Genomic DNA, 25,757 nt, shown 5'->3' with positions numbered 1-25,757 from the left:
CCATGCCCTCTCTGGGCACGCCACCCTCCCAGCACCCCCATGTGTGCACCAACCTGAACCCCGTTGTCCAGGGTTTCTTACGGAGAGTTGATTATGGAGCATAGTTGATTAACACGTGGAGGTTGGGAGGTGGGGCTGAAAGTTCCAACCCTCTAATCATGCTTTGTTTTTTCTAGAGACTGGCTGTCTAGCCCACCACCACCAGTTATCTCATAATCATACAAAAAAATATGCTATTAGTCCAGAGATTCCAAGGGTTTCAGGAGCAGTGGGCCAAGAACCAAATATTTGTTTTAATTATGACAAGGACCAAATATTTGTTTTAATCATGTCCCAGAGATGTTACCAGTAACAGAGAACCAGAACAAGGCATGACCATGGATCATAGCCCCTGGGTTATAAATGAGACTTATGACCAAATAGATGAGATGGGGGCCCATTTTATGTCAGTCTCAAATGACAAGACGGTATTTGGGTGACAGATACTATGACAGTTCAGAAAATGGGGAGGTCAAAGTAGAAAGAGTTGGCTTGGAGGCTTCCCAGAGTTCTCAAGGATTTGAATTGAGCTTTGACAAATGCAAGGATAGAGACAGGCAGAGAAGACAGGGTTTAAGAAGTTGTCTTGTCCCTTGCTCTTTAGGTGACAAACACCTATTATCATATTGGACTATTCTTATTAATGCTGACTCTGTTACTATGCCTTTAATTATCTCTGTTTATATTTGACCTTTTTTCTTTCTTTTTTTTTTTCAACTCCTCTGGTGCCTGAGAACCAGTTTTAAATATCCGCAATGATGGTGGAGAGGCAGGTCACCATCTGCCGCTGTCCCCACCTTGCTCCAGGATGAGTCACCACAGCGAGCGCCTGGCCCGCCTCCCAAGCGCTTGTCTCTGGTCCTCGGGCACACGCAGTGATGAGGTTTCCATCTCCTGTGGCGTTTCTTCTGCCAAGTCAGGGTGTCCCCTCGGGCAAGCTCCCAGGTGACAAGAACAAAATCATGTCTAGTCGCCTGACGTGCCTTCAAGTGGGCTCAGAGTCGGCCCTGCCTTTTAACCAGGAGCCATGCGGGAGCTTCCGCGCGGGAAGGAAGGGACTCGTCGGCCTTCCGGCGGGAACATCCCAGGAGGGGCGGGGCTGGCGGGAAGCAGGCTCCCTGCAGAACCGAGAAAAGGCACCGGCGAATTTCAGGGCTGGTGCTCGCATGCTCCACCTCACCGACCCTGTCCGGGCGGGCGCGGGTGTGCGTGGGTGTGTGTGTGCGTGTGCACAGGAAAAGGGGGAGAGGGAGAGGGGAAGAAAGTGACAAGGTAGGGGAGGCAAAGGTGAGTGAGGGCGAGAAGAGAGACATGATCAAGGTTCCCCTGGAGGAAAGGAGAAGCTAGATAGGAGCAAAACCCCAGTATCTGCTGTTGTCCCTCATGTAGGGCTTTGCTTATGGACATGAAATGGAAATTTGAGGCCATCCTGGGCTTGGTGATTTGAGCTAACAAAATACTCTAACTGCCCATCAGAGGGTCGAGAAAAGCATCCTAGTCTTGATTCTGAAGTGGGCCTGGTCCACGCCTCTAGCCCACTCTCTCCATGCCTCCCTTTTCCTGGGTGTGAAACGGGAACACGGACATTAGCTGTTCTATCACCCCTCAGGGATCCCTAAAGCCTCCTAGGGTAGTGTTCAGGTTCTCTGAAAACGCCCAGATTTACCACATTAGCAATGAAAGGAAAGTGTGACTTTTGTGTTTCAAAAATAACATTTTATGGAATAGAAAGTATAAATGAGTATTTATTAGATTGGGTTTGTTACGTTTTTGTGTGTTCCACCAAGACGAGGGAGCAGGGCGATGAGGGAGCAGGGCCACGAGGGAGCAGGTCGACCCTGCACATGGGACCCACCGTGTGTGTGATAAGACTGGCAGAGCCCACCACACACATGGCATGGGGGGAGCACAGCCAGCCAGAGCCCCAGTGACGCTCTCCGTCCCTGCCGAGGACCGCCATGACACGTCACCCACATTGCTGTGTTCCAGATCTCTCCACTCCTCGAGGGCTGCGGTTCAGGACCATCACAGAGACCACCGTGGAGGTGCAATGGGAGCCCTTCTCCTTCGCCTTCGACGGGTGGGAGATCAGCTTCATTCCAAAGGTAACCCCACCTGCCATATTGCTGAACATCCTTCTATAGAGTGTTCATACCTTCAACGTGGGATCACGGGCAGCAAGGAAGGCTCTACTCAATGGCTCTCTACACAGAGGACCCGAGGGGACACTCTGTGGGAGTCTGGGCTCTAAGGTGTGGTAAGGGCACAACCAACAAGAATGACCCTGAGCCTAGCATACTGGCCTTAGATGACAGGAGGGTGTGGGAAGCAGCCACAGCCCCAGCTCTCTGCTCAGAAAGCTCTAAGGTTTAGGGGACTGTGACTCATGAATCTCAATACCAGGCCTTCAAAGAGCTGGGCTTCTCTTCAGGACACAAGAACAGCCAGCTGAGCCAGTCACATGGTCAGCCCAGCTCCACGCTGTGCAGACAGATGCACCGAAGGCAGCCTGCAAGGCTTCCATGTCTAACTGTGAGAGGCGCTCCACAAAAACACCGTCCCTAACCTTTTAATTGAGCAAAATTTCCCTTAAACAAATTACATCATTATTCTTTTAGTTGAAAGTATCCCAAGATTCCTTTCTATTCTTTAAAGCAGTGTTTTATTTTCTTAATCCTAAAACTAACGTTTCCAAGTTGCCAGCGGCACCAGACTAGTTGTAGTTTTCCAGGGTCTGTTGACCCCACTGATGCTCTTCCTAACTACATCGCTCATGGGGGTATAATGTTTAATCAGACTCCTTCCCTCTGGTTTCATCTTTCAATATCAAAGAGTGTTTTTTCAGCCATTCATCAGACTTAATGACACATGACACATTCTTGGCTAACAACACTGTGATTTCACCATCCTCAGAGGCAGGGGCTGCTGGAGCTGTGAAGGACCTTCTAGTTCACAGAGTAGCCCCTTCATTTCACACCCAGTTTGCATAGTTTAGAGAGACTCAGATTCTGTGAACTTAAACGTACACAGCTAGTTGGCAGCAGGCTTAATCCAGGAACCCAGGTGTCCACTTCCTATTCCAGGGCCCTGCCCACTATACCAGCATGCCCCTCCTCTCTCATGTGGATATAATCATGTCATAACAAGCTAACTACATCCAAACAGACATGCTATACAAATATTTTATTATAGGTTTTATTTGTGTTAAAATGACCAGTAAAATACGGCTGGCAGGTTGGTTTATAACAATGCAGAGAGAATCATATCACTCGAATGCACAGGCAGAAAAAACTGTGCCAGCTTTTCCTGTTTTATATCCAACATGTGACAAATAAGAGGGGTTGGCTAGGGCATGCCAAGGTCAAACATATGGTCACAAAGAATAACTGTGTCATCTGTAGGTTGAGGCCACTGGGTGGCATGTGTCACACTGATTTCTAAGAGTATGAAAGTACATCTAGGGCACTCCAGGTAGCATGAAAAGAGACCAAAGAATAGGGCAGAAGGGCAGTGCCACAAAAAGTCCTTGTCTCCTCCACTTCCAGGGACATACATAGAAAATGTATAATAATTGACAGGTAGGCAGATAATCTGGGACCCAATATCATCACATTGATCTTTCTCATTTCCCCTTCTCCCAATTTGTCTCTTTCCTCTCTCCTTTGTAGTCTTCTTTGTTCCATGCTTCCTTTTTCTCTTTTCTGTACTTACAGTTGGTTGGTCATGTCACTGACTCCTAACACATCTGGGTAAAGAGGAAACAAGACATTGACAAATTCGCACCCCGAGTAACACCATGAGAAACTCCAGACACAGCAAAATAATAGCTCTGGCTCATTAAAAAAAAACACTCTGAATGTCTTAATTTGGAAAGTGTTGCATGTGTACACAGAGCTGTCTACACACATATGCAGCTCTACTCTTCTAACTAGCCAAGGACATGTTCATCAGGATAAATTCCCCAAAATCTGATGGATGTGAACTGTAACCATCAAACTTTTCATCTTTGGCAACAGCCAACCTATATCACCTCATGACTAATTTCTATTGGCAAACTCAACAGACTCAGGAAAGGCCAAAGACATGTTCTTGAAAATGGGTTTTCTCCATTTGCCAAAACCTCCTAGAGTGGTGGGCTTCTCGCTGAGCCTGGTGGGAGTTGTCCCTGGCCCCAGACACTCTGCTGTCCTCATGGAGGAGTCCCCATTTTTAAATCACAATTTGCAAACAGAGAAACACCTTTCTTTCCCAGTGACTTTTTGTTTTCTCTGCTTCTCCCTTCCCCCACCCTCCAGAACAATGAAGGAGGGGTAATTGCCCAGCTCCCCAGCGATGTTACATCCTTCAACCAGACAGGACTAAAGCCTGGCGAGGAATACATTGTCAACGTGGTGGCTCTGAAAGAGCAAGCCCGGAGCCCCCCCACCTCGGCCAGCATCTCCACCGGTGAGTGCCTCTAACCTTTCTCTGGTGGATACCCACTGGGTCACTCAGGACGGAAAACTACAGACCTTGCCCAAGAAGTAGAGAGACAAAGGGGGACTAGGATTTCTCCCAGAGCTGAGAATAATTTGGTGCCTGGAAATGGAGATACTCTGCCAGACGCTAAGCTGAACATCTTCCTTACTGCTTCTCCTTCCAAGCATAGAAATCTGGGAGAGCATTCCACGGGGAAAACTCTTTGTTAAGATTTCCAGTGTGTTTCTTCCTGTCTTACTCACCAAGAGGTCTCATTTGTCAGCCCCTAGTATCTTGAGCTTTGGCTACTCCAAGATTTGGAGAAAGTCATCCAACCCTTCCCAAATCTTAATTCACTTTCCAGTGTTGAACAATAATACCTCCTTCATTGGGTTGACATGAGGATTAAATTAGATAAAGCACAGAAAGTAATTAGCACTGGGTTAATGAGAGTGGGTGCTCAATAGCTGGTATATACACATGTACTCAAAGAACACACTTAGAAGGGAGTATGCAGGAAAAATGTCACTAAAACCAGGAAGTGTAAGTTGGGTCACTGTTCGAGGTGAACTTAAATTTCCTCCCCACAGTTCACCTCATGCAAGATCATTATTTCTAGGTCTGAATCATTCACTGAGTCATTTTGCCTTATCGTTTCTTTGGCTAACAGAGGCTGTTCAACTTCAATGCTGTAAATTAGTTACTATAATGCATATGTGTGTGCCCTCTCCAAGAATTTTTCAAAAGTTATAAACAGCACCTGGTATCATTTTTGGTTCTCATTTTAGGGATGGGAGAACTGAGACTTGAAGGTTAAGCGACTTTCCCTGTTAGTAAATGAGATAGGTGAATAGTGGTACAGCTTTATTTTTCATAAAAAGAAGTTGACATTGAAGAAAACCAGTCATGAGTCCAGGACAAAGGCCGAGTGAGCCAGAAAGGGGAACCACAACCCTATGTAATGAGACACGTTGCATTAGTGATTCATGCCTTGCTCATTGGCTCCAAACTAAACAGTATCAGGTGCTGAGGCTTATGCTCAGTTTAGAAAACATTGGTTTAAAACTATTGTGGAATTAGATCATGTTCCATCAGACCACTGGGGTTCCATCGCAGCCCCTCAAGAGGAGGACAGGTGGACATCCAGGCCTTGATTACTCTCACTCCCCCGCTCATCACACCCTCCAACCAAGGCAGCTCCACTTTCATCTGTTTTGTATTTTGTACAGTTATTTAAGAGCTTGTGCTTTAAGAAGAGTAGTACCCCTCCCAAAAAGAGGCTTTTGAACCCGTGTTCTAATCCAAATGTTTTAGAAGAAACTCCATAGCCATGAAACCTGAAAGTGCTCTGTAGGAATCTCTTCAGATGCCGGGGCCAGAGTTCCACAGCTTTGTTCCCCAAGGTTGTCTGGAACCTGGAGAGTTGATCTTTCACCACATGTGTAACTTCTCCTTTATGATTTGGAATGTTTCAGGGTCCCCAGGTCACTCCTGTGATTAGATAGTAAGAGAGCATTAGAAGCAAACAAAAGACTATGAGGAAGAGATAATTCATCAGAGGGCCAAGAAGAACATTACAGTTGCAGAATGTTTTTCTTCCAAAGTATAGGGTGTCCCCCCAAAATGTACACATACACTTTGAATAATTATAAAGGCAGTGTATTTCAAAAGTATTGCAAAATTCATTTTAACAGCTACCAGCTGTTAAAGATAGTTCAACCCTGTCTTCGTCTTCTACTCAAATCACATTTTTACAAAATTTGCAGGATTTTTTGGTCTGGGAATTTCTTAAGATGAAAATTCAAAGATCCAGATCTAGAAATTTGTGGTAAAGCTAGGGAGGATTTTTTTTTTTCTGATTAGGAAAAAACGTCCTAGTTAATACTGGCATTGTGTACAGAGTCATGAAGAAATGGAAAGAAGGATGTTTATTCCAGTTTACTTTCTGAGTAGGACCTGTGTTTGTTCAGAAATTAGGGCCCACGTTGAAAGCAAGCTGACACCTCCTAGCTGGAATGGGATAGCTCAACCAAGTGGCCAGCGAAGGGTAGAATCCAAGAGCGGCTGCAGAAAATGAGGTTGGCTCCCAACCCTGCCTGCTATTTTTAGAAAACTATTGTTTAATTATTTCCTTCTGCTAAGGTCTGACCTACACCAGCCCCCTCCAGCGAAGCTCAGAGTCCTCAGGCTCTCAGACTGGCTTCTTCCAGGCAGGTCATTTTGGGGATGCAAATTACAAGACCTCCCGCAGCTAGAGCACTCAGCTACACAATCACATTCTAATATGGCCAGTCCATTAAAACTCGGGTTTGGGGTATGGAAAGCATTGAAGGACAAAAGCCTTACATGGTCACTTGAGTTTCTGTGACATTTTTCCCCCCCAAGAAGCTCCAGTTCATTGAAATGCTTCCCCTTCATTCTCCTCAATACAGAGGATCATCCATTTATTCAATACCCATTTGCTGAGTGTCTACTATGTTTCAGGCATTATGCTTATACAGCAGCTAGGAGACCATTTCCCCCCATTTCATGACTAAATTAAATGAGATTTCAGAAGTCCCAAGTTATCTAACCACTAAATACAGCATGCTAAAAACATCTGGATGTGTTCTGCTCAATCACAGTGTTACCCCACATATGAACAAGAAAACTTCATTATAACTCCAACCCAGGTGGCACCAAAACGGTCTGGTGATTTTCATTTTGGCCGGTGCTAGACCAAAAATCCTAAGCTGCTTAATAGAGAACAGGACTGGCTTAGACCCAGAAAGAGGGTGGGGTGACCCGGGAAAGGCCAAACTCGGCAAGACTGAGAGGTTCAAGGTCAGACTGAGGCAGTCCCGAGAGAGACACTCCATTCTGGAGACACAGCAGGAGGTGGTTCAGTGTGGATAGATTACAAAACCAGTCTTAGTCAAGACTCTCTGGTAACAAGGAAGAAAATTTTCTTAACTAGCTGAAGCAAGAAAGATAATTTACTGGAAGAACAGTGTCTCATGGAACCCTGGGGCCAGAAATGCATCTGGGCCTCATGAAAGGCTTCAACCAGAAAACGGAAGTCAGGAATCGAGTTACTGTCTATATCTAGAAGTTCCACATAGTCACTCATATTTCTGTTTCTGTATCTCTGCTCCTAAACTCCGTACCCCATTCCAGGGGGGGGGGGGGGGGTCTGTTTCTCTCCGTATCTCTGCTCCTAAACTCCATACCCCATTCCAGTAGGGGGAGAGAGGGGATTCTCCACAGCAAGCAGTTCTCTGCGACACCAGCTGGGTGTCCTACAACTCAACTCGATTCTGACAATCTCTACCCAAGGAGAGCGTCAGACTCCACAGGGTGAGGGCTTAGTCCCACAAAACTGCCCTCCACTTCAGACACCAATCACTCTCATGGTCCAAATTCAGCTAACCAGAGTCTCTGGCTGTAATTCCAAATCCTTGAAAAATATTAATATGAATCTGCTCCAGTCACTGAGCAATTCAAAGAGGGCGTGCTGGCCACGCCTCATACCACCAGGCATGGAGAAGGTAGTTTTCTATTTTCCTTCCACACTCTCACCTTCACCCACCTCCACCATCTAATTCAACAGGAACAGGATCCCAAGTGGGTGTGGGAAGGTGGGCCCCCCAGGAAACCAGCAGGGTTTTCTCGGGTAACGCCATCCCACAATAATGTCCCCTCAGCTGCTTAGTGCCAGAGGCCAGGACTCATGAGGGACATATGCTGAATAACTTCCAGGGACTTTGTGTGACTGCAGTGTCCTTCTGGCTCAGGAATATGCGAGAACAGGTGGGGAGATAGCCCACAAGAGACTGTTTCCAAACTGAGGTCCCCCCTTTTTTTTTAAGAAGAGCACGTTTCCCCAGAAGGCAGGTTTCATGTCACAAATACAAATGTCTGTTGGTAGCATCTTAGCAGCTGTATTGACTGAGTCTGCATGGCTGAGCAGGGACATCTTTGGATGCCCACCATGTCCTATTTGGCAACCACGTTGGAAGTCTCAGCTGTTTAGATAAGGCTGATAATTCCATAGACCTTTTCTCAGAGCTGGGTGGTGAAGCTCCCACCAGAAGCTCAGTTCACAGTTCTCTGTCCCATTACCTGCAGACAGAAGCAGTGCTGCTCCCCTCTCCCCCAGCCCCCCCCCCCAGGACTAGAAACCCACAGCCTGGTGACAGCAAGATTCAGGAGAACTGAGTTCCGGTGCCAGTCACCCCACTGCCAAACTGCATCCTCAGAAAAGAGATTTCTCCTTACTGTGCCTCCTTTGCCCCATCTGTGACATGGGATGATACCCATCCTTTCCCCGACTGACCAGGGTAATGTGAGAAAAGAGAGAGCGATGTCAAGTGCTCATTTCTCAACCTTCCTGTTCCATTCGATCCTTCCCCATTCAGTCATTGATGGGCCCACACAGCTCCTGGTTCGAGATGTCTCCGACACGGTGGCCTTCGTGGAGTGGATCCCCCCTCGAGCCCGAGTGGACTTCATTCTCCTGAAGTACGGCTTGGTGGGCGGGGACGGCGGGAAGACCACCTTCCGGCTGCAGCCTCCCCTGAGCCAGTACTCAGTCCAGGCCCTGCGGCCGGGCTCCCGCTACCAGGTGTGGGTGAGCGCCGTCCGCGGGACCAACGAGAGCGAGGCCTCCACCACCCAGTTCACTACAGGTGAGGCTGTGGAGGGGCTTGAGCAGGGAGATGGGGGGAGCCAGCTGGTGGTGTCCTCGTGGCAAAAGGGGTATTCGGGGAGTGAGAGGACGTGTGCTGGGGCATCCGCGTCACCGCAGACATTGCAAGATGGAAATGAGAGGTTTCTGGGGCCCCTGGTGACGCTCTCACCAGGAGAGAGACGCGGTGCACCCATTGTGTGAGCATGTTTCTTATCCCACCTGTTACCAGACAGACCCATGACCTGCTATAAGTATCATCCCACGGTCTCAGCTTTCTCATTTGTAAAATGAAAACTTGTCCTGAAGACATTTACACATCCATATTACCAGCCCAAATGGCAGTTTGGAGAGGGTTCAGGAAAGGGACCCCTCTATGGCTGTTTGCAGAAATCATAATAATTCTGTAAGTCCATCCTGACTGTAGTACCATGGTGGCACCCCCTGGATTTGTGCAAAGCCCCACCTGTCCCACTGGAGGCCGCCTGAGAACCCCGAGACTCACTGCCATTCGTAGGCATGATCTCAAAGACTAAGGGGACTCATGGCTCCCACAGACAGCAGGCTGAATAAAGCCCTGCAGTGTCACTGGTCTTGTTATGATGCCCAGCCCCCACTTCCCAAGGCTGTCGGGGCTCTTAAAGAGCTTCACCAACAGTCGAGAAAGGCCAGAGCTCAGGGAGACCTGCTCCCTGACTCTCGGAGCCCAGGGCCGGCCAGCTCGCGGGCAAACAGGACAGGCCCCATTCAAAGACAGGCTTCCCGGCACTCTGGCTGGGCCTGCAGGGACCTGTGATTACATAGTGCGTCTCTGTCTAACTTAGATTCCCAGTCTCTGTCTCTCTGCCCTGGGGAGGTCACACATCAAGGAAGGTCTCTGCCAACTCTACGCTGTCCCAGGGATCGAGGGAAACGGCTCACATCTGTGAGATCGCAGAACCAGCACCTCTGACAGGTCAACCACAGGGAGCATCGCTCACTCAGGCACCTGCCTGGGCCTGTGGCTAAGAGCCAACTATATACCTGGGTACCGTAAGCCAGTTGAGGGGCTCCATGGACGTTCCATAAATAGCACCCCTACCCTCCACCTATGTTCAACAAGGCAAAGAGTAAGGCAGATGGAGGCTGAAATATCCCCTGGGTTGGAGCTTAGTGTTAGAGTCAGCCGGGCTTGCAAACTGACGCCCCTGAGGACTAGGGCAAGTTCCCCTTGGGACAGAAGTTGGGGTGCTACTCAAGTTTGGACATACAGCACAGAGGAACAAGCAGAGGCCTGACTCCCCAGGAATAGCGGCTCCCACAAGAGAGAGGACCAGAAGGGCCGCTCCCAGGTCCTGCAGCAAAACTCACCAGCGAGCTAAGTCTGTCCTCTCCAGCAAGAAAGACCGAGGCCGGGGTCTTATCACTGGGCTCCCCTGATGAAAAGGAGCAGGTGTGGACATTGCTGACATGCGAAGGCAGGGTCTGCTTCTGAAGGAGACCCTCTGGGGTTTCCCCTCCAGCCCCCGGCCTGGATTCCACCCCACCCGGGGATGCCGGTCAGATTTGCTACTGAGCACACGGAGGCAGCCCCGAACTGCTAAGCCGCACGTGAGGGACAGCCTCACACAGTGGCCCTTCGTGGTGAATTCAAGGTCAGCCTTTCCTGCCCCCCATCCCACACTCCCACACCACCACCTGCTTAGGTTGTGGGGTCTCCTGTGGGCCACAGTCCTGCCTTTTTAAAATTTTAAATAGTTTTTGTTTGAAAAGCGGTTTCTTTGTGCTTTGCTCGGATAAGGAGTTTGAGAAGGCATAAAGGGGATGAGAGCCCTTGAGCAGCAGATGAAAAGCCAGTGCTTGATGTTTAGGTTGACAAGATGGAGGCAGGATTGGCTGGTGGCCCAGAAAAATTCCAATCAAGACAATTACATGCTGCCTCCCGGAAGCTCCCCCTGAGTTTCGGTTCATTGCTGCGTGATTTTCTGTTTCGGGTTGCCTGGCGGATTGGCAGCTGTTAGGCGGCTGCCTTCACAATGCGGCCTCAGCCTGCACCTCCAGCCTGCCCCTCTCTGCCCCAGGGGGTGCAGGGGTTTGGGAGATGTGAGCAGCTCTGCAGACAAGCCCTCCAGGCCGGGGGTTGGCAGGTGCAGGTTGAATGATGAGAGTGCCTGGACCCTCGCGGTAGGGCCCTCAGTCATTTCAGAACTCCGCTTAAATTCAAATTAGCCAAAGTGCTTTTCCAGGTGATGGCTTCAACTCCAGGCGTGCACTAATTGCACAGACAATTAAAACGGAGATTTGCTTCCTGTGTGGTGAGTGGGATGGATATTTGCCTGGGTCTTAGAGCTGCTCAGAAAAAGCAAAGAGTTCTGATGGACACTCACCGAGGCCAGTGGTGAGAGACAGCCAGCACGAGGAAGCCCAGGGGCCCGTCTCTGGACCCTCCCTGCCCCACCATAGCTCTGGCTCTAGTTTCAGGGAATTCCTGGGACCCTTTCTGCCCTGGGACCCTTCTCTCTGAACACATCCCTCAAGGTACTGAATGCAGCCACCATGGCATTTGGCCAACCAGAGGCTACTGCTTTAACCTGAATGTCCAGACCCCTCTTGGACGCTGTTATGAGTTGAATTGCGTCCCCTACAGAGACGTGGACGTCCTGACCCTCAGTCCCTGTGTATGTGACCTTATTTGGATGATCAAATAAGACAAGGTCATTAGGATGGGCATTATTCCAAAATGACTTTGTCCTTCTGAAAAGGGGGAATTTGGACATGGACACGCACACAGGGAGAAAGAGAATGCCACATGAAGAGGAAGGCGGGGACTGGGGTGATTCTCTACCAGCCAAGGGATGCCAAAGGCTGCCAGCTGACCAGCAGAGAAGCATGGAACAGATTCTCCCCACAGTCCTCAGAAGGAAGCCACCCTGCCAACACCTCTCTCAGACTTCTAGTCCCTGGAACAATGCATTTCCGTTGTTTCAGCCCTAGGCAACTAACACAAAGGCTCAGGTCACAACAGTCAGAGCCACGACCTGTTCCACAGTGACTGCAGGCTGGGATTCTCTTACAGATTCAATCTGGGTGGCACCTGCCACCCAGCCGGGACCAGCTGCCTTCAGGCGAAGCTGTTCATTTCCCTGAACCACCGCATCCCAAGCATCCTTCAGAGCCCCACAGCTGAAATATTTAACAAGACTTTTCCAATGGCTTTAAGGGAACAGACAAGACAGAACTGCTGACACTCATTCAGTCACTTCACATGCACTCACTGAACACCTGCTAGGTGCCAGGCACTGTCCTACGCACCAAGGCTACAGAATAAGCAATATAGACACGATCCCAGTTGTCATGAGTTGCATTCCGGTGGGGAAGCTGCACAAGGAAGAAAAGAAACACACGGGGCTGTTTCAGTCTTGCGTGTAATGCTGAGGAGTGAACGGATGACAGAGAGCAGCTCAGAAACATCTCTCCCAGGAGGCAAGGTTTCAATCAAGACCTATGGGACTCAAGCCAAGTGAGTATCCAGGAGGAGCATTCCAGGCAAAAGTCGCAGCCAGTGCAAAGGCCCTGATGTGGCAATAGTTTGACCTCTTCTGGAATCATGGATGTTGGAAATGTCTGGTCCCCTCAGAGAAAACACTGCCCCCTATTCACAGGGCACGGGCCTTAAGGCAAAACAAACACACACACACACACAATCAGAAAACAAAAACCATAGTTTCCAAGGTCTGGGATTTTTGAAGAGTAAGTACAGGACTCAGCCTGAACCCTAAGCCTATTTTTCACTGTAGTCCCCAAGCCCAGGCCAGTCTCTCACCCTACCCTCTCCAAGGTGTGAGACTGAGTGTCATGCAGTGCAGGGTTGTCCTCCCACATGCCCCTCAGTCCAAGCTCCTCTCTCTACCCAAACGCTGGAGAAGTAACACATAGCACGTCGAGCAGGCACAGTCTCCGGATGCTAAAGGCACACCGAGCAAGAAAACATTTCTCAGAAAATGAAGCTTCAGAGACATAAATCTGCCCAAAGACTCACCCAGTTCACATCACTAAATGGAACACTCATCGCCCTGAACCAGCTGCTCGCAGATGGAGTCACACACCTGTCTTCCCCAGGAACAGCTAGGGGACCCTTGCCTGGCATTTGCAAATGAAAGCAGTCTACACCAGGTTTCCTCAGAACAAACAGCTGGTCCACTCCAAAGTTCAATCTCAGTCTCAATGACAGGACCTCTTTAGAACTTTTTAGGTGGCAGTTTTTCCTGCCAGCGCCTGTTACCTTGTTATGCTACAAGGTGTCTGTGTTCTTCCTGCCAAAATGAACCTGAGATGACCAGTCCTGGGAGAGAGGATCAGCCCCCAGGATTGTGGGAGAGACCCCAATGGCGGTATTCTCTTCGTGGCATTGGAATTATTGGACCCCAGAGAGCAAGCATTGGGGGCACTCAGGAAGAGCTTCGGAGGCAATGGGAAGTCCACCCCGGGCTTGGGCACCTGTTTTTCTACCAGGCACCATGCCACGCACATCATTTGCATTGTCTAACCTGTACAACAACCTAATAGGTGGGTATTATTAGCCTATTTTACAGACATGGCTTCAAGGCCCAGGACGGTGACAGGACTTGCGCATGGTCCCATTACTGTAAGAGGCAGAGCTGGGGCTCAAACAGAGGCCTGAGTCCAAAGCCCACATCCTTTCTACCATATCATGTGAAACAGAGGGTTTTTTTGTATTATTAGTAATTCTTCATATTTTTCCATACGAACAACTATCAACCTACTTTTGCCCACCCCTGTATAGAGAATTTTCTAACCTGCAAACTTTTTGCAGTGCCTGGGCAGGTAAACCAGGGAAGACAGCACAGTGGTCAGATTTGATATTACTCTAGTCCATCTCAGTCACTTGGACCCAGTTTTTCCTGCCACCTCGTTCCAGGTGTCTCTGACGTTCTCCTACCAGGGTTATCCTTGCTTAGTTTCAAGCTTATGATACAAACTGGTTCAGTGTAGATTTCTAGAACACTGCTGGAAATGCCAAATGTAAAAGGGGGAAGAGTCAAGTGTGCTGATCTCTCACTCCTAAGTAAAGCTCTCCACACTCCCTGCAAATCTGTCCTGGCCAACGGGGCCAAGGGGCAGCCTGGGGTCACTCACGTGAGGCAGATCATCAGGAGGTGTGGGCTGTCACCACAACGCTCGTTCATGTTCAAGATGCATGGCAAATGCACCTTATCCCCTGTGACCTGGGTGATGTCTGACTTTTTAGAGATTGATGCCCCCAAGAACCTGCGGGTTGGCTCCCGCACAGCGACCAGCCTGGACCTCGAGTGGGACAACAGTGAGGCCGAAGTTCGGGAGTACAAGGTTGTGTACAGCACCCTGGCGGGTGAGCAGTACCATGAGCTGCTGGTCCCCAAGAGCATTGGTCCAACCAGCAGAGCCACCCTCACCGGTGAGTGAGCCCCAAGTCTGCACCCTCACAGCTCTCTCCCCAGCCACCTACCCCACATCCAAGCCTCAGCCAGATGCCATTGATTTAGTCTCTTCAGTACCTATCACATCGTGTATGTCTCCTGCTGTCCACTGCATGGCATCGCCTGGCCTAACCTCCTGCCACATCCTAGCTTGCATTTCTGATTATGCCATCCCATGTGCATACATTTCAGGGACTCCCATTGCTCTCAGGATAAACCCCAAACCTTAGCAGAGCCCACATGGCCCTGACTGTTTTTCCGGCCATCTTCTCCAGTCTTCCCTCCCTCCCACATCCCCTGGTGCTCCCTGGGATCCAGCTCCGCAGGTATGCTTCTTTCCATTCCTCAAACACCTTTCCCTCCTGCCGCACAGCTTACCTGCTGTTCCTGCTGCCCACCACCCTCTTCACTGAGTTACGTCTGCTTCCCACTCAGCTCTCAGTTCACTTGTCACTTCTTGGGGATCCTGCCTGGTTCCCAGGTGAGGTCAGGTCCTCTGTCCTGCAGCCTCATCTCCCTGGTTACCACTCACCTCCCAGCACCCCTCAGTTTGTCTTCGCACACTTGTGGTGTGATGTTTCAGTTGTCAGTGTCCACCCTCAATGAAAGCTTTGTGGAAGGTAGACCATGCTTGTTTCTGCTCCTCATTGGCTCCCAATGTCCAGCATAGCGTCTAGCACTTATTAGGTTCTAGATAAGCGATAGATGGAGGGATGAGTGAGTGAATGAATGAAACTGTAAATGTTCACTGTGACTGGGACATAGACCACATGAGGCCAGTGATAAGGTGAGAGCCTAGTCAGGCTGTATACACCCTACACAGAGTGAGTGGGAGTCACTGAGGGATTTGAATTAGGTGATGTGAGGCCTAGATTTGTGCAGCTGCAACGTGGAGAAAAGATGAGGGGGGCAAGGCCAGAGGCAGAGATTGGTCACAAGGCTGTGCTGGAGTCAAAGGGAGAGATGACGGTGGTGTGGACCAAGACGATGCCCAAGGTCAGCTTGACACCTGGCTGGGGAGCATTCCCTGTCCCCATGGGGATAAGGGCCCAGCCAGAGCTCCTCCTAGGGCTTCAAACACACCCATCCAAGAAGATAAGCCTGATGGGCTTCACTGAAAAGTAGGTGACGAGAAGACAGGAATGCGGGGCACATTTTATATGGAGACTGTGCAGAGCAGCCATGGACCAGGGCTGCCAACACGCTTGCACAGAGATTCTGTTTAGCTGTGTCTTGGCTTCCTACAGAAGCATTTGCCATCTTAGAAGACAAGGGAGACGTAGCAAAGTGCGTACAGTAAACAAGGGCAATGTAATCAAAGCCATTTTCCTCCTAAACAAATCCCAGACCGCCTTGCCAAGTGAGGCCAGTTAAAGTAAATATAATAAATGCTCTTTCCAGGCAGACGCACTCCTGAAAACACAGCCAGGAGATGGAAGGATATGCTGACCAAGCAGGTTAATGGGAGTGAATTAGATGCAGCAGGAACAGACCAGCTGGCGGAAGGGCCTTTACGGAGAGCTGGAGACATTCACAAAAATTAAGCTAAGCCGAAAAGCTGAAATGATGCAGGAGGGGACTGATTCTAAGCACAGCCCATCCCTGCCTAGCGCCTCGGGCTGATTTGGCAATTAGCAGTTTCCAAGGATGATGGCTAGTTGTTTGGATGGCAGATACACCATAAAATCATGAGAGAGACAGAGAAGAGCCCAGTCAAGTCGTAGTCATTATTTCTCTCTACCGGGTAGGGGGGGGATTCTACCTTCATTGATCATCTATGTTATTCCAGACACTTTCATGTAGTTACAGCTCATTTCATCTTCAGAACACCTCATGAGGAATGTTAGCATCCCCATTTTATGGATGTGGAAACTGAGGCTCAGGGCATTTGGAAACATGCCCAAGTTCACAAAGCTAGCAAGGGGGATGGCTGTGACTCAAAGGCAGCTCTGTGTCCTAGTCAGAGGCCTCCTTTCCATGCTACTCCTGCTGAAGAAGTAGAATAGAAGGGACAGTCAGCATGTCAATGCTGCAGACTTGTAAGGGAAGGAAAAATTATTATCGTGGAGCGGGCTTGGAGAGGTCCATTTTTTTATTAGTGTTGGGCTGATGAAATTAACCTACAAATATATATTACTCATAATTATCCCAGGGAGTTCACTGCTGGGGAGATTTATAAAGGCAAATGGGTCTATGTGACTTACGAAGAGTTTATAGGCACATAAGGAAATTGAGTATGTCTGTACTTGCTGAGATGCAAATTACCAGGAATGTTGGTTCTCCCTCGCCGGCTTCTGTATGCCTCTCTAAGAAATTGTAGTTCATAATAGTATCCTTGACCATTAGACACTCAAAAGTTCCCCTTCGATTTTTACCCCTCCTTCCTTCCCTCCCTTTCTTCATTATTTTTCTAGATGGCCTATTGCATGCAGCTCAGTGCTTGGCATAGTATAGGTGCTCAAGAAGGAATTGGTTTCCTTCTTCAGTAGATTTTAAAAATCTCATTAAGGGCAAGGATGATGTCCATTCAGCTCACCCTGGTATTCCCAGCTCACAGCCTTGTGCCTGACACACAGGAGCCTCTGAATAATGTCTGGCAAGTGAGTGCTCCATGTGTCCTAGGAGTTCAGAGAAGGATAGGTATGCAGGGAGGGAGCTGAGAACAGCATCACCCTCCAAGCTGAACAAAGGAGGTTCTATGAGAGATGGAGCCCGTCAGCTTCCCACCAGGCGAATTTTCTGCGCTATTGTTAAGAAAGGGAACGGAGTCATTTCTAGGCTCCCACTTCCAGGAGCTGGATAGGGAGATAAAGGGAGCACTGACAGAGAGAGCCATGAGATCTCAATAATTTGAGAAGCCCCTCGGAGCCCTCCGAGTGCGGACGTATAAATGTACTGGATACGCTTCAGATACGCATTTTCTTCTCAGGCAGAACTGCATTTTACCTGCTGGCAAAGAGCAAGGATCACTTGTAGCCCAGGAAGAAAGCTGCCAAACATGAAAGGAAAGCAGCAGGCAGGAAGGTATAAAGCGAGCCCCTCTTCCCTGCTCCCCAGACAAAAGGCCTGGGAAGGGAGCACTTGAAATTCTGCTCCACGGTTTTCTGGAAGAAGATGATTCTGTTGTAAATTATTGAACATTTCATTTAAGCTTCATAAATAAGAAACTTGGATGAAAACATTGCATGTTAGATCCGCTTGGCAACATGTAATTTCTGTCTTACTCCCTCGATCTGTCACCCTTCATCTACGCAGGAGAATTTCTACTTCATTATAGGCAATTGAAGGTCTCAATCAGTTGCCTGGGAAAAGTAGTTTATGTCCCAAAGGTAATCTAATTTCTCCAACCAAGGATGTACCTGGAACTCGTGATGGAGATAAATGTATACTTTGGACAGATCTGGGGCATCGCAATCACCCCATCAATATAGCGACAGGTGTTCAGCACTGCCAGGGGCCAGTGCCTCACTGACACCCGGACTCCCCAAATCACTGGTTTCATCAGCACCATCAGGCTAAGCCTCAGCAAGCCAACAACAGGTGTGCAGAGGACCAACCTGTACCTGCCTGGGGAACATACAGAAAGGACTCAGAATCCAGGGATAGTTCTCTGAGCAAGGTAGTAAGAATATTGGCCACTGTGGCGACGAGCCAGGCACTGTGCTTGGTCCATGTCATCTTCGCGGTGAGCCTCTGAGATAGATACTGCTGTTCATCCCCTTCTACAGAAACTGGCGCTCAAAGACGTCAAGGAATCAAAGTAACCCAGGTAGAAGATTGCAAAGCCTGAATATTAGTGGAAGTTTGGCAGACCTCAAACTCTGTCCAACCTCAACGTTCACCTTCACTAGTGTTGACACTTCCAAGAAAGAACTAAGGGTTAGGAAATGAGGGGCTGGTTTGAGAAAAGGAAACGGTTGATGCCAATGTATTCCTGCAGGCAAGCTGCTAGGCAAGGCCTGGTAGATTCTGCTCCACTCAGGCATGAGGGACTTATTGTTTAGCCTGCACTAAAGCCACACTGGGGTGGAGGGTGCAGACCCTCTGACTACCCTGCAGCACTCCCCTTCACTAAACCAGGCCATTTATTAAAGAAACATTGCCCCATGCCTTTCCTCTCAGAATCATTCCTGATACGTCAGGGATCCTGACGGGGTCACAGCTGCTCTGGGAAGGGGTGGGACATTTCAGTCCCCCTAAAAGCCTGAACCCCGAGACCAGAAGCCTGAGGTCTTCTCCAGCTGGCCACAGACTGGCAAAGAGTAATAGTTTTTTTTATATAAAAAGATGGTTTGAATAGTGTCCCAACAAAAATGCATGTCCCATTGGAACCTATAAATGTGACCTTATTTGAAAATAGGGTCTTTACAGATGAAATCAAGTTAAGATGAGGTCATGATGGATTAAGGTAAGCCCTGTATCCAATTTAGGATGTGATTAAGTTAAGGCTCTTTGGATGAGGAGCGTATCTTGTACCATGCAGATGGGTCCGGTGTCATCACAAGGGTCCTCATAAGAGGGGTAGGGGTGATCAGAGTCAGAGTAGATGATGTGACCATGGAAGAAGAGGTCAGAGAGAGAAATAGATCAGAAGATGCTCTGCTGCTGGAGGGGTGGGCACAGCCAAGGGATGCAGGCAGCCTCTAGAAGACGAAAAAGGCAAAGAAATGGATTCTCCCCTAGAGCCACCACAAGGAACGAAGGCCTACTGAAGCATTTTAGACTTCAGACCTCATGAACTGTAAAACAGTAGACTTGTATTGTTCTGAGCCACTTGGTTGTGGCAATTTGTTAGAAGAGCAATGGGAAATTAATATACCAGTCAAACCAGTTAGGCTGAAAATCAATGTGGGAGAGAACAGACACCCCAGATGATTCCAGATGTCCTGGGAGGCTCCCCAGTGATCCTTCATATTGAACCATCAGAGAAGTTTACACCCTGTAGTTGTACAGTTTTTGCATTTTTCTGCATTTTCCCAGAGTCCCCCAGAGATCATCTTAAAATTGGATCCTTATGCTGGGGCCTATGTTATCAACCTTGGTAGGGAATCCACAGCAGCAGGGCCCCTGTGTGACCTCACATTAAAGGCCTGACAGACAGCCCCATGCTCAGACAGAAAGACCACCCACTGTCACTCTCTAAAAGAGACCCAGGAATCCCCACATGGCCTCAGTCACTATCTACAAAAAGTGCAGCTTGGTCCTCATGTACAACATCCAAGAAATACTGTAAAGGCCTATGTCCACACAGTCCCTCTAGAGTACATACTCCCCCAATCCACAATTTAAGCAAGAAATCCACCCACCAGTATAGTCAACCTGAGACTGTAAGTACCATGGAGAGACCTTCCACAGGAGAACACACTTCTGAAGGTCACTGACAAGGGGAGCCTGCCTGCCTGCCTTCCCAAGGAGACCAACAGCAAGAAGGAAGCTCTGCATTGACCACTTAGCTCATCCTATTGACTTGGTATGGATTTCTTCAGTGGTGAAATTGGGATTTCCTAATAGGTAAAACTAGGGAGAGACTTAGACAAGACTAAACACAAGCTCTGAACAGGAATCTAAGATCATATGCTTCCTTCTTTTTCAGCCTTCCTTCCCACCCTTGACATACACACAGAATAATGTTTGTTTCTGCATCTACTGATAGATCTGGTACCGGGCACTGAGTATGGAGTTGGAATATCTGCTGTCATGAGCTCACAGCAAAGCATACCAGCCACCATGAATGCCAGGACCGGTGAGTAGGGGAGTTGGTGCATAATAAGACCAGGATACCCTGTAATCCCAGGGAGCCACAGAGGCTTGTCCTAGCAAGGACTGGTCAAAAAGAGATGCTTCCGGTTAGCAGGTCCCTGGGCAACAGCTTTCAGCCTGGGAACAACATCCTCCTGCAGTTCTTTGATTCCCTGTGTCTAACCCCTGTCATCTGACATCCAGGATGGAGTCCTGCCCTCTTCCCCATAGATCTGTGTATGGTCCTGCATGGTCTTAAGGGCTGTCCAGAGCTTTTCAGGGCAGAGGTGGAAAATCCTAAATAAGTTGGCACCACAGCAGGTCATATTTCTTCTGGACCACCATCCCACAGCAGGTAGAATGTGGTGTCCCTTAATGTACCACAGAAGTCCTCAGAAAAGCAAGAGGGGTGAATGTCTAGATTTGGAAACAACCCATGAAATCTAAGGGTAATGGAAAAGTCCACTTGAGACCCTTACTACTCTGGATCCAGTAGTTTTATTTCCAAGTCCCTGGTAAATTTCAAAGTCACTCTAGTACCTTAGATATAAGCTCTGGGTTGAGCATCGACAACCTCTCTAGAGAACCATGTGGACATGGGTCCCCAGGAGGCCTCAGATCTAGTTGCCTGCACACCCATGGCCACCTCAGCCAAAATGGCCTCAGGAACAGAGGTGGCTACTGTTTCCAGGAGTGGCACAGCCCTATCTGTAGTTCCTGTTTTGCCCTGATTGACTTACTGAGAAAGGCTGGGAGACGATGAATTTGAAGAGCTTGAAATTAGCAATCAGCTAATAACACCTTTCTGTAGAGTGCCCATCTGTTTGCCAAGCCCCCAGCCACCTTTCAAAGGAAAGGTGCTTAACGAAATGTGAGCTAAGTGTCAGCAATGACAAGCTGGTCCTCATGGTCAGCAGTCTGCTGATTGTTTAGAATTCCACAGCGGGATGGGGGATGATTCCAATAAATACTGGCCCTCCTGTGGAACCTGTAACATAGGCTCCTTATGTTTATCCTCAGAACTTGACAATCCTCGAGACCTCATGGTGACAGCCTCCTCGGAGACTTCCATCTCCCTCATCTGGACCAAGGCCAGCGGCCCCATTGACCACTACCGAATTACCTTTACCCCATCCTCTGGGATCGCCTCGGAAGTCACTGTGCCCAAGGACAGGAGCTCGTACACACTGACCAATCTAGAGCCTGGGGCAGAGTACATCATTTCAATCACCGCTGAGAGGGGTCGGCAGCAAAGCTTGGAGTCCACTGTGGATGCCTTCACAGGTACCAGGGTGGCAGCAACCCAGCTGCATTCAGGCATCCACGGGTTTTAGTGTGAGCAGGTCACCCAGGCAACCCACTCTTCTAGTGCCCCATTTCATTTAGAAGAAGGAGGAATGTAGGCAGAGAAAGAACAGATAGAGGGGAAACTAATAAATCATCAAGAGAGAGTGGTTGGAAGTAAAGGGGAGAGAGGAACAAAGCCACCTACATGCCTGCAAATTTGTGCCTGATTTCATAGCCCAGACAGAGCAGCTGATTCTGTCCCTCTTTCCCCACCTGCACTAAGTCAGTGGGCATTCAGAAGACCCATGATATCATGTGAAATTCCTTCCAGGATACAGGTTTTAAATCCTGGATCTTATTATGAATAACTCACATAGGTAATGCTGGTCTACCCTCCTGAGGGTGTTCATTTTTCAGTATATGGCTTGGAGAAAGGAAAGTGGACAGGATCGGAGTATGCGGAGGTGGAACCTCTTGCTCGGCTGGGGAAGATGTGGTCCTTATTAACAGGGAAAGCAGATCCCTTTGGTCAGATGGCTCCTTTAGCCAGGTTGACCCCCACCTCACGTGTGGTTCAGAACCGTCCATCTCTCTGCTTTGCAGGCTTCCGCCCCATCTCGCATTTGCACTTTTCTCACGTGACCTCCTCCAGCGTGAACATCACCTGGAGTGACCCATCCCCTCCGGCAGACAGACTCATCCTGAACTACAGCCCCCGGGATGAAGAGGAAGAGATGATGGAGGTCTCCCTGGATGCCACCAAGAGGCATGCTGTCCTGATGGGCCTGCAGCCGGCCACCGAGTACATCGTGAACCTGGTGGCAGTCCACGGCACTGTGACCTCAGAGCCCATCGTGGGCTCCATCACCACAGGTGAGGCTGGAGGACTTGACAGAAGGTGGTGAAGGTGTTCCCACAATAGCCTTTGACAAGTCAATGAAATTTACAAAGTGAGACACCCAAGGAGTAGGAGACTGCTTCATTTGGCTAAAGTGAGTCTGTAGGCTGTTGTAGAAAAGCCACTTACTCTACAGTTGCATAAAATGCATACGATGGAAAACTCCCATTTAGAAGGTAGGATGGGCCCAATGTCTTGAAGAGGCCAAGGCTGAAATGGTTGGTCCAGAGGTCCTCCCAGTAGCAGCCTAGGAGAAATCCTGGAGAGAGCTAGTCTCCAAGAGAAAACCCTTCTACAGTAAGGAGATACCTGTTTCTATCCTGAAGAGCCATCTCTTGACTGCTCACTGATACAAATCAGATGGGACTAGCATTCAACCATGTAGGGCCTTGATACTCAGAGAATGGGGTCGATTTGCCTGTTGTTTGGAAAACACAAGCACTTTGAGATGGATTGGTTCATTCTCATCTCATCATTCCCAAATACGAGTGTGCCCATGGGCAAGGACATGTATGCTGGGTAGTCTGCTACATGCTGACAAGAACTCACAACTGGACAAGTGGATTCAACACACCTGTTTTCAATCCTGTGATATCCAGCAGTCAAATAATAATAAAATGCCAGTAAAAATGAAATATAGTTTAGGAAAGTGGATTTGTTCTGGACTTGTGCTCTGAAATCCCTCTCCAGTCAAGAGGCAGTTTTTCCATATCGAACTGAAAGTAGCTGCTAAAAATAAAGGCTAGAGATGGACAGAGCTGGGTTTGCCCAAGAGAAAATGGCCATGTTACTCCTAGTTCAAAACAAAACATACAAACTTACAGGAAACTTCCCGGTTGGCTTGCAGGTAGGTAACAGTTGCTGCACAGGCACAGACCTTGCCATCTTGACTCTGTTATTAAGATACCCTCCACGAATGTGGCTTGGGCCATACCTATGAGGCTACAGTGACACTTCAGCCTGACCATGGTGTTAAGGGTGCCGTAGCACATAGGAAGCTCTGGGACACCTTTAGCTCTTGGTCCACATAAAACCAGGGATAGGAATTACTTTTTCACACTGTGCTTTCTGTCTTTTCCCACAACCACTGGCTTCCTTATAGGCATTGACCCCCCGAAAGACATCACAATTAGCAATGTGACCAAGGACTCAGTTGTGGTCTCCTGGAGCCCTCCTGTCGCGTCTTTTGATTACTACCGAGTATCGTATCGGCCAACACAAGGTAATCAAGTTATTCGATTTCTCAGAGATGAATGGGGTTTGGAGCTGGGTGAAGGTTGTTATGGGAGAAGGAGAATATCCCAGAGGCTATCACCCCTCCTCTCTGTGGCATGTTGCATCAGAATGGGAGTGGATGGGTAAGGAGCAGCCGAGGAATCCTGCACTCAGAACTCCTCTCATAAAAGGCTTGATTGCATTCCCCTAGAAAGCAGGCCCCTCACCAGCAGAGGTAACTGGTCAGTTACCTAAGCAGTGTGGTGAGGCACAAAGACCCTGGTCACATGCACGTTCCTGAGAGAGTGACGTCTGAGACTAGAGCCCTGGGGGATGCCTGAAGACACAGCAGAACCAGACGGAGGCTTGGAGGGAACCGCGGTGACAGTGTCCCTATTTCTGCCACTCCAGCCAAGTTATAAGTCAGAGGAAGTTGGCCCAGACCTCGCCTGCATCCTGCCAGTTCTTATTGGTGCATGTGGCACTGGTGGCAGATACAGTCACTTCCTGTGAGGGGTTGGGGTAGTTTTTCAGGCTACTGTGTCTCTGGTCTGTGTGAACTACTCTTTGCAGCCAGACCCTCTATACTACCTTTAAAAAGACCAGCATGCTAGAAAACCACCTGATAAATACTTCTTTTTCCTGTACTCCGAGGAGCCTATAAAATGAGGGGGTGGAGCCAGCATGCAAGGTCTCCAAGTTCCAACACTCCCAGTCCATGAACCCTCTCTTCCCTCCCCACTGAATGCTGAGCCTTGCACCCATCCGCACCTCCTGACCAAGTGCTCCTATGTAGTCTGTACCATGAGCTGTGATTCCACCAAACCTTAACAGTGGCTTCTGCTCTTCCTTAGTGGGGCGGCTGGACAGCTCAGTGGTGCCCAACACTGTGACAGAATTCACCATCTCCAAGCTGAACCCAGCTACCGAATATGAAATCAGCCTTAACAGCGTGCGGGGCAGAGAGGAGAGTGAGCGTGTCTGCACTCTCGTGCACACAGGTAGGTGTGTCTGCACTCTCGTGCACACAGGCGGGTGTGGGCCAAGTCAGAACCCTGGCTGAGGACCTGCCACAAAGAGAAGAGGCAAAGAGTGAAGGGGTTCTGGCTGATCCAGAAGGCACTGGTGTGGGCCCGGAGGCTCCATTCCCGGGCGCCCTCTGACTCACTGCATCACGCAAAGCAACTTGTACCTTCTCTCTCCCGTGGTAGTCCCCCCTCCTCTTCACCCTTAGGGGTCGTGCTGGTCTAGGACAGGGGTTTTCATGGAACTTCTGATCTGAAATGTCACCTTTCAAAGACCCATGATGACAGTGAATTTCAGAACAGACCTCTGAATCATCCCATTTAATTTTTTAAACTGCTCAGAGAAGGAAGAGGTTGTTATTCCAGTAATAGCCCGTGGGGTCAGGAAATCACTCATCAAATATGGCACAACCACTGAGGAGCTGCATTGGCTCTTGCTTTCGGCTCCAGGGTTGGAAGAAGGTGGCGGCTGCCTCCTCTGGAAAATGAGCTCGTTAGCTGGGCCTGAGGATGGGGCTCCACTGCCCCTCCTTCTTGGGCCCCTCAGCCAGCCTACCATGCAGAACGAGGAATACTTGCTATAGAAGTCACCAGAGGGGACAGCCAAAGCTTTCTGTTCCTAAGCCCCGATAGCCTGACCTTCCAGTTAAGCTTTCGTTCCCCCGGCCCGTGGGAAAGCATCCAGCTTGCCTTCTCAGCGGAACACCTGGATTTCCTGAGGTCACTCACTTCCCTCAGAGAATGGTAGTTCCTGAATGAGGGAATGTATCTTGGAGTTCCTCACTGCTCTTACAGAGACTCGGACAAGTACAGAAACAGCATCTTTAAGGTCATGGCCAAAGAAACATTCCTTCCGAAACTCAAAATCATTCTTCTAAAGACACCACAGGATATTCTAATCTCCTCTGGTTTCCTTTCAGGCCTGTGACTGCAGAAAACCCAGTCATATTTTGGGTTCAGTCTCACCCTTAAAT

The 25,757-nt window shown here is 49.0% G+C and overlaps 1 protein-coding gene across 2 annotated transcripts in view; it reads left to right on the top strand.

Annotated features, from left to right (window-relative positions):
* The window catches only part of TNR (tenascin R), a gene marked incomplete at both ends in the record, with an annotated part of 55,970 nt that overhangs the window by 10,488 nt on the left and 19,725 nt on the right, over nt 1-25,757 (top strand). For both annotated transcript variants that reach the window (XM_081122289.1, XM_081122290.1), the window contains 9 exons: nt 2,029-2,144; nt 4,335-4,485; nt 8,895-9,164; nt 14,412-14,597; nt 20,273-20,362; nt 21,379-21,642; nt 22,249-22,518; nt 23,646-23,765; nt 24,613-24,759. In XM_081122289.1, the coding sequence (XP_080978415.1) occupies nt 2,029-2,144; nt 4,335-4,485; nt 8,895-9,164; nt 14,412-14,597; nt 20,273-20,362; nt 21,379-21,642; nt 22,249-22,518; nt 23,646-23,765; nt 24,613-24,759 (1,614 nt within the window). The remainder of the gene's footprint in view (nt 1-2,028; nt 2,145-4,334; nt 4,486-8,894; nt 9,165-14,411; nt 14,598-20,272; nt 20,363-21,378; nt 21,643-22,248; nt 22,519-23,645; nt 23,766-24,612; nt 24,760-25,757) is intronic.

The sequence above is a fragment of the Miniopterus schreibersii genome (genome assembly GCF_964146895.1).
Source record: "Miniopterus schreibersii genome assembly, chromosome: 19".
Classification (NCBI taxonomy): Eukaryota; Metazoa; Chordata; class Mammalia; order Chiroptera; family Miniopteridae; genus Miniopterus; species Miniopterus schreibersii.
Note: the sequence above shows the minus strand (reverse complement) of the source record. Positions and strands in the feature narration are given on the sequence as shown.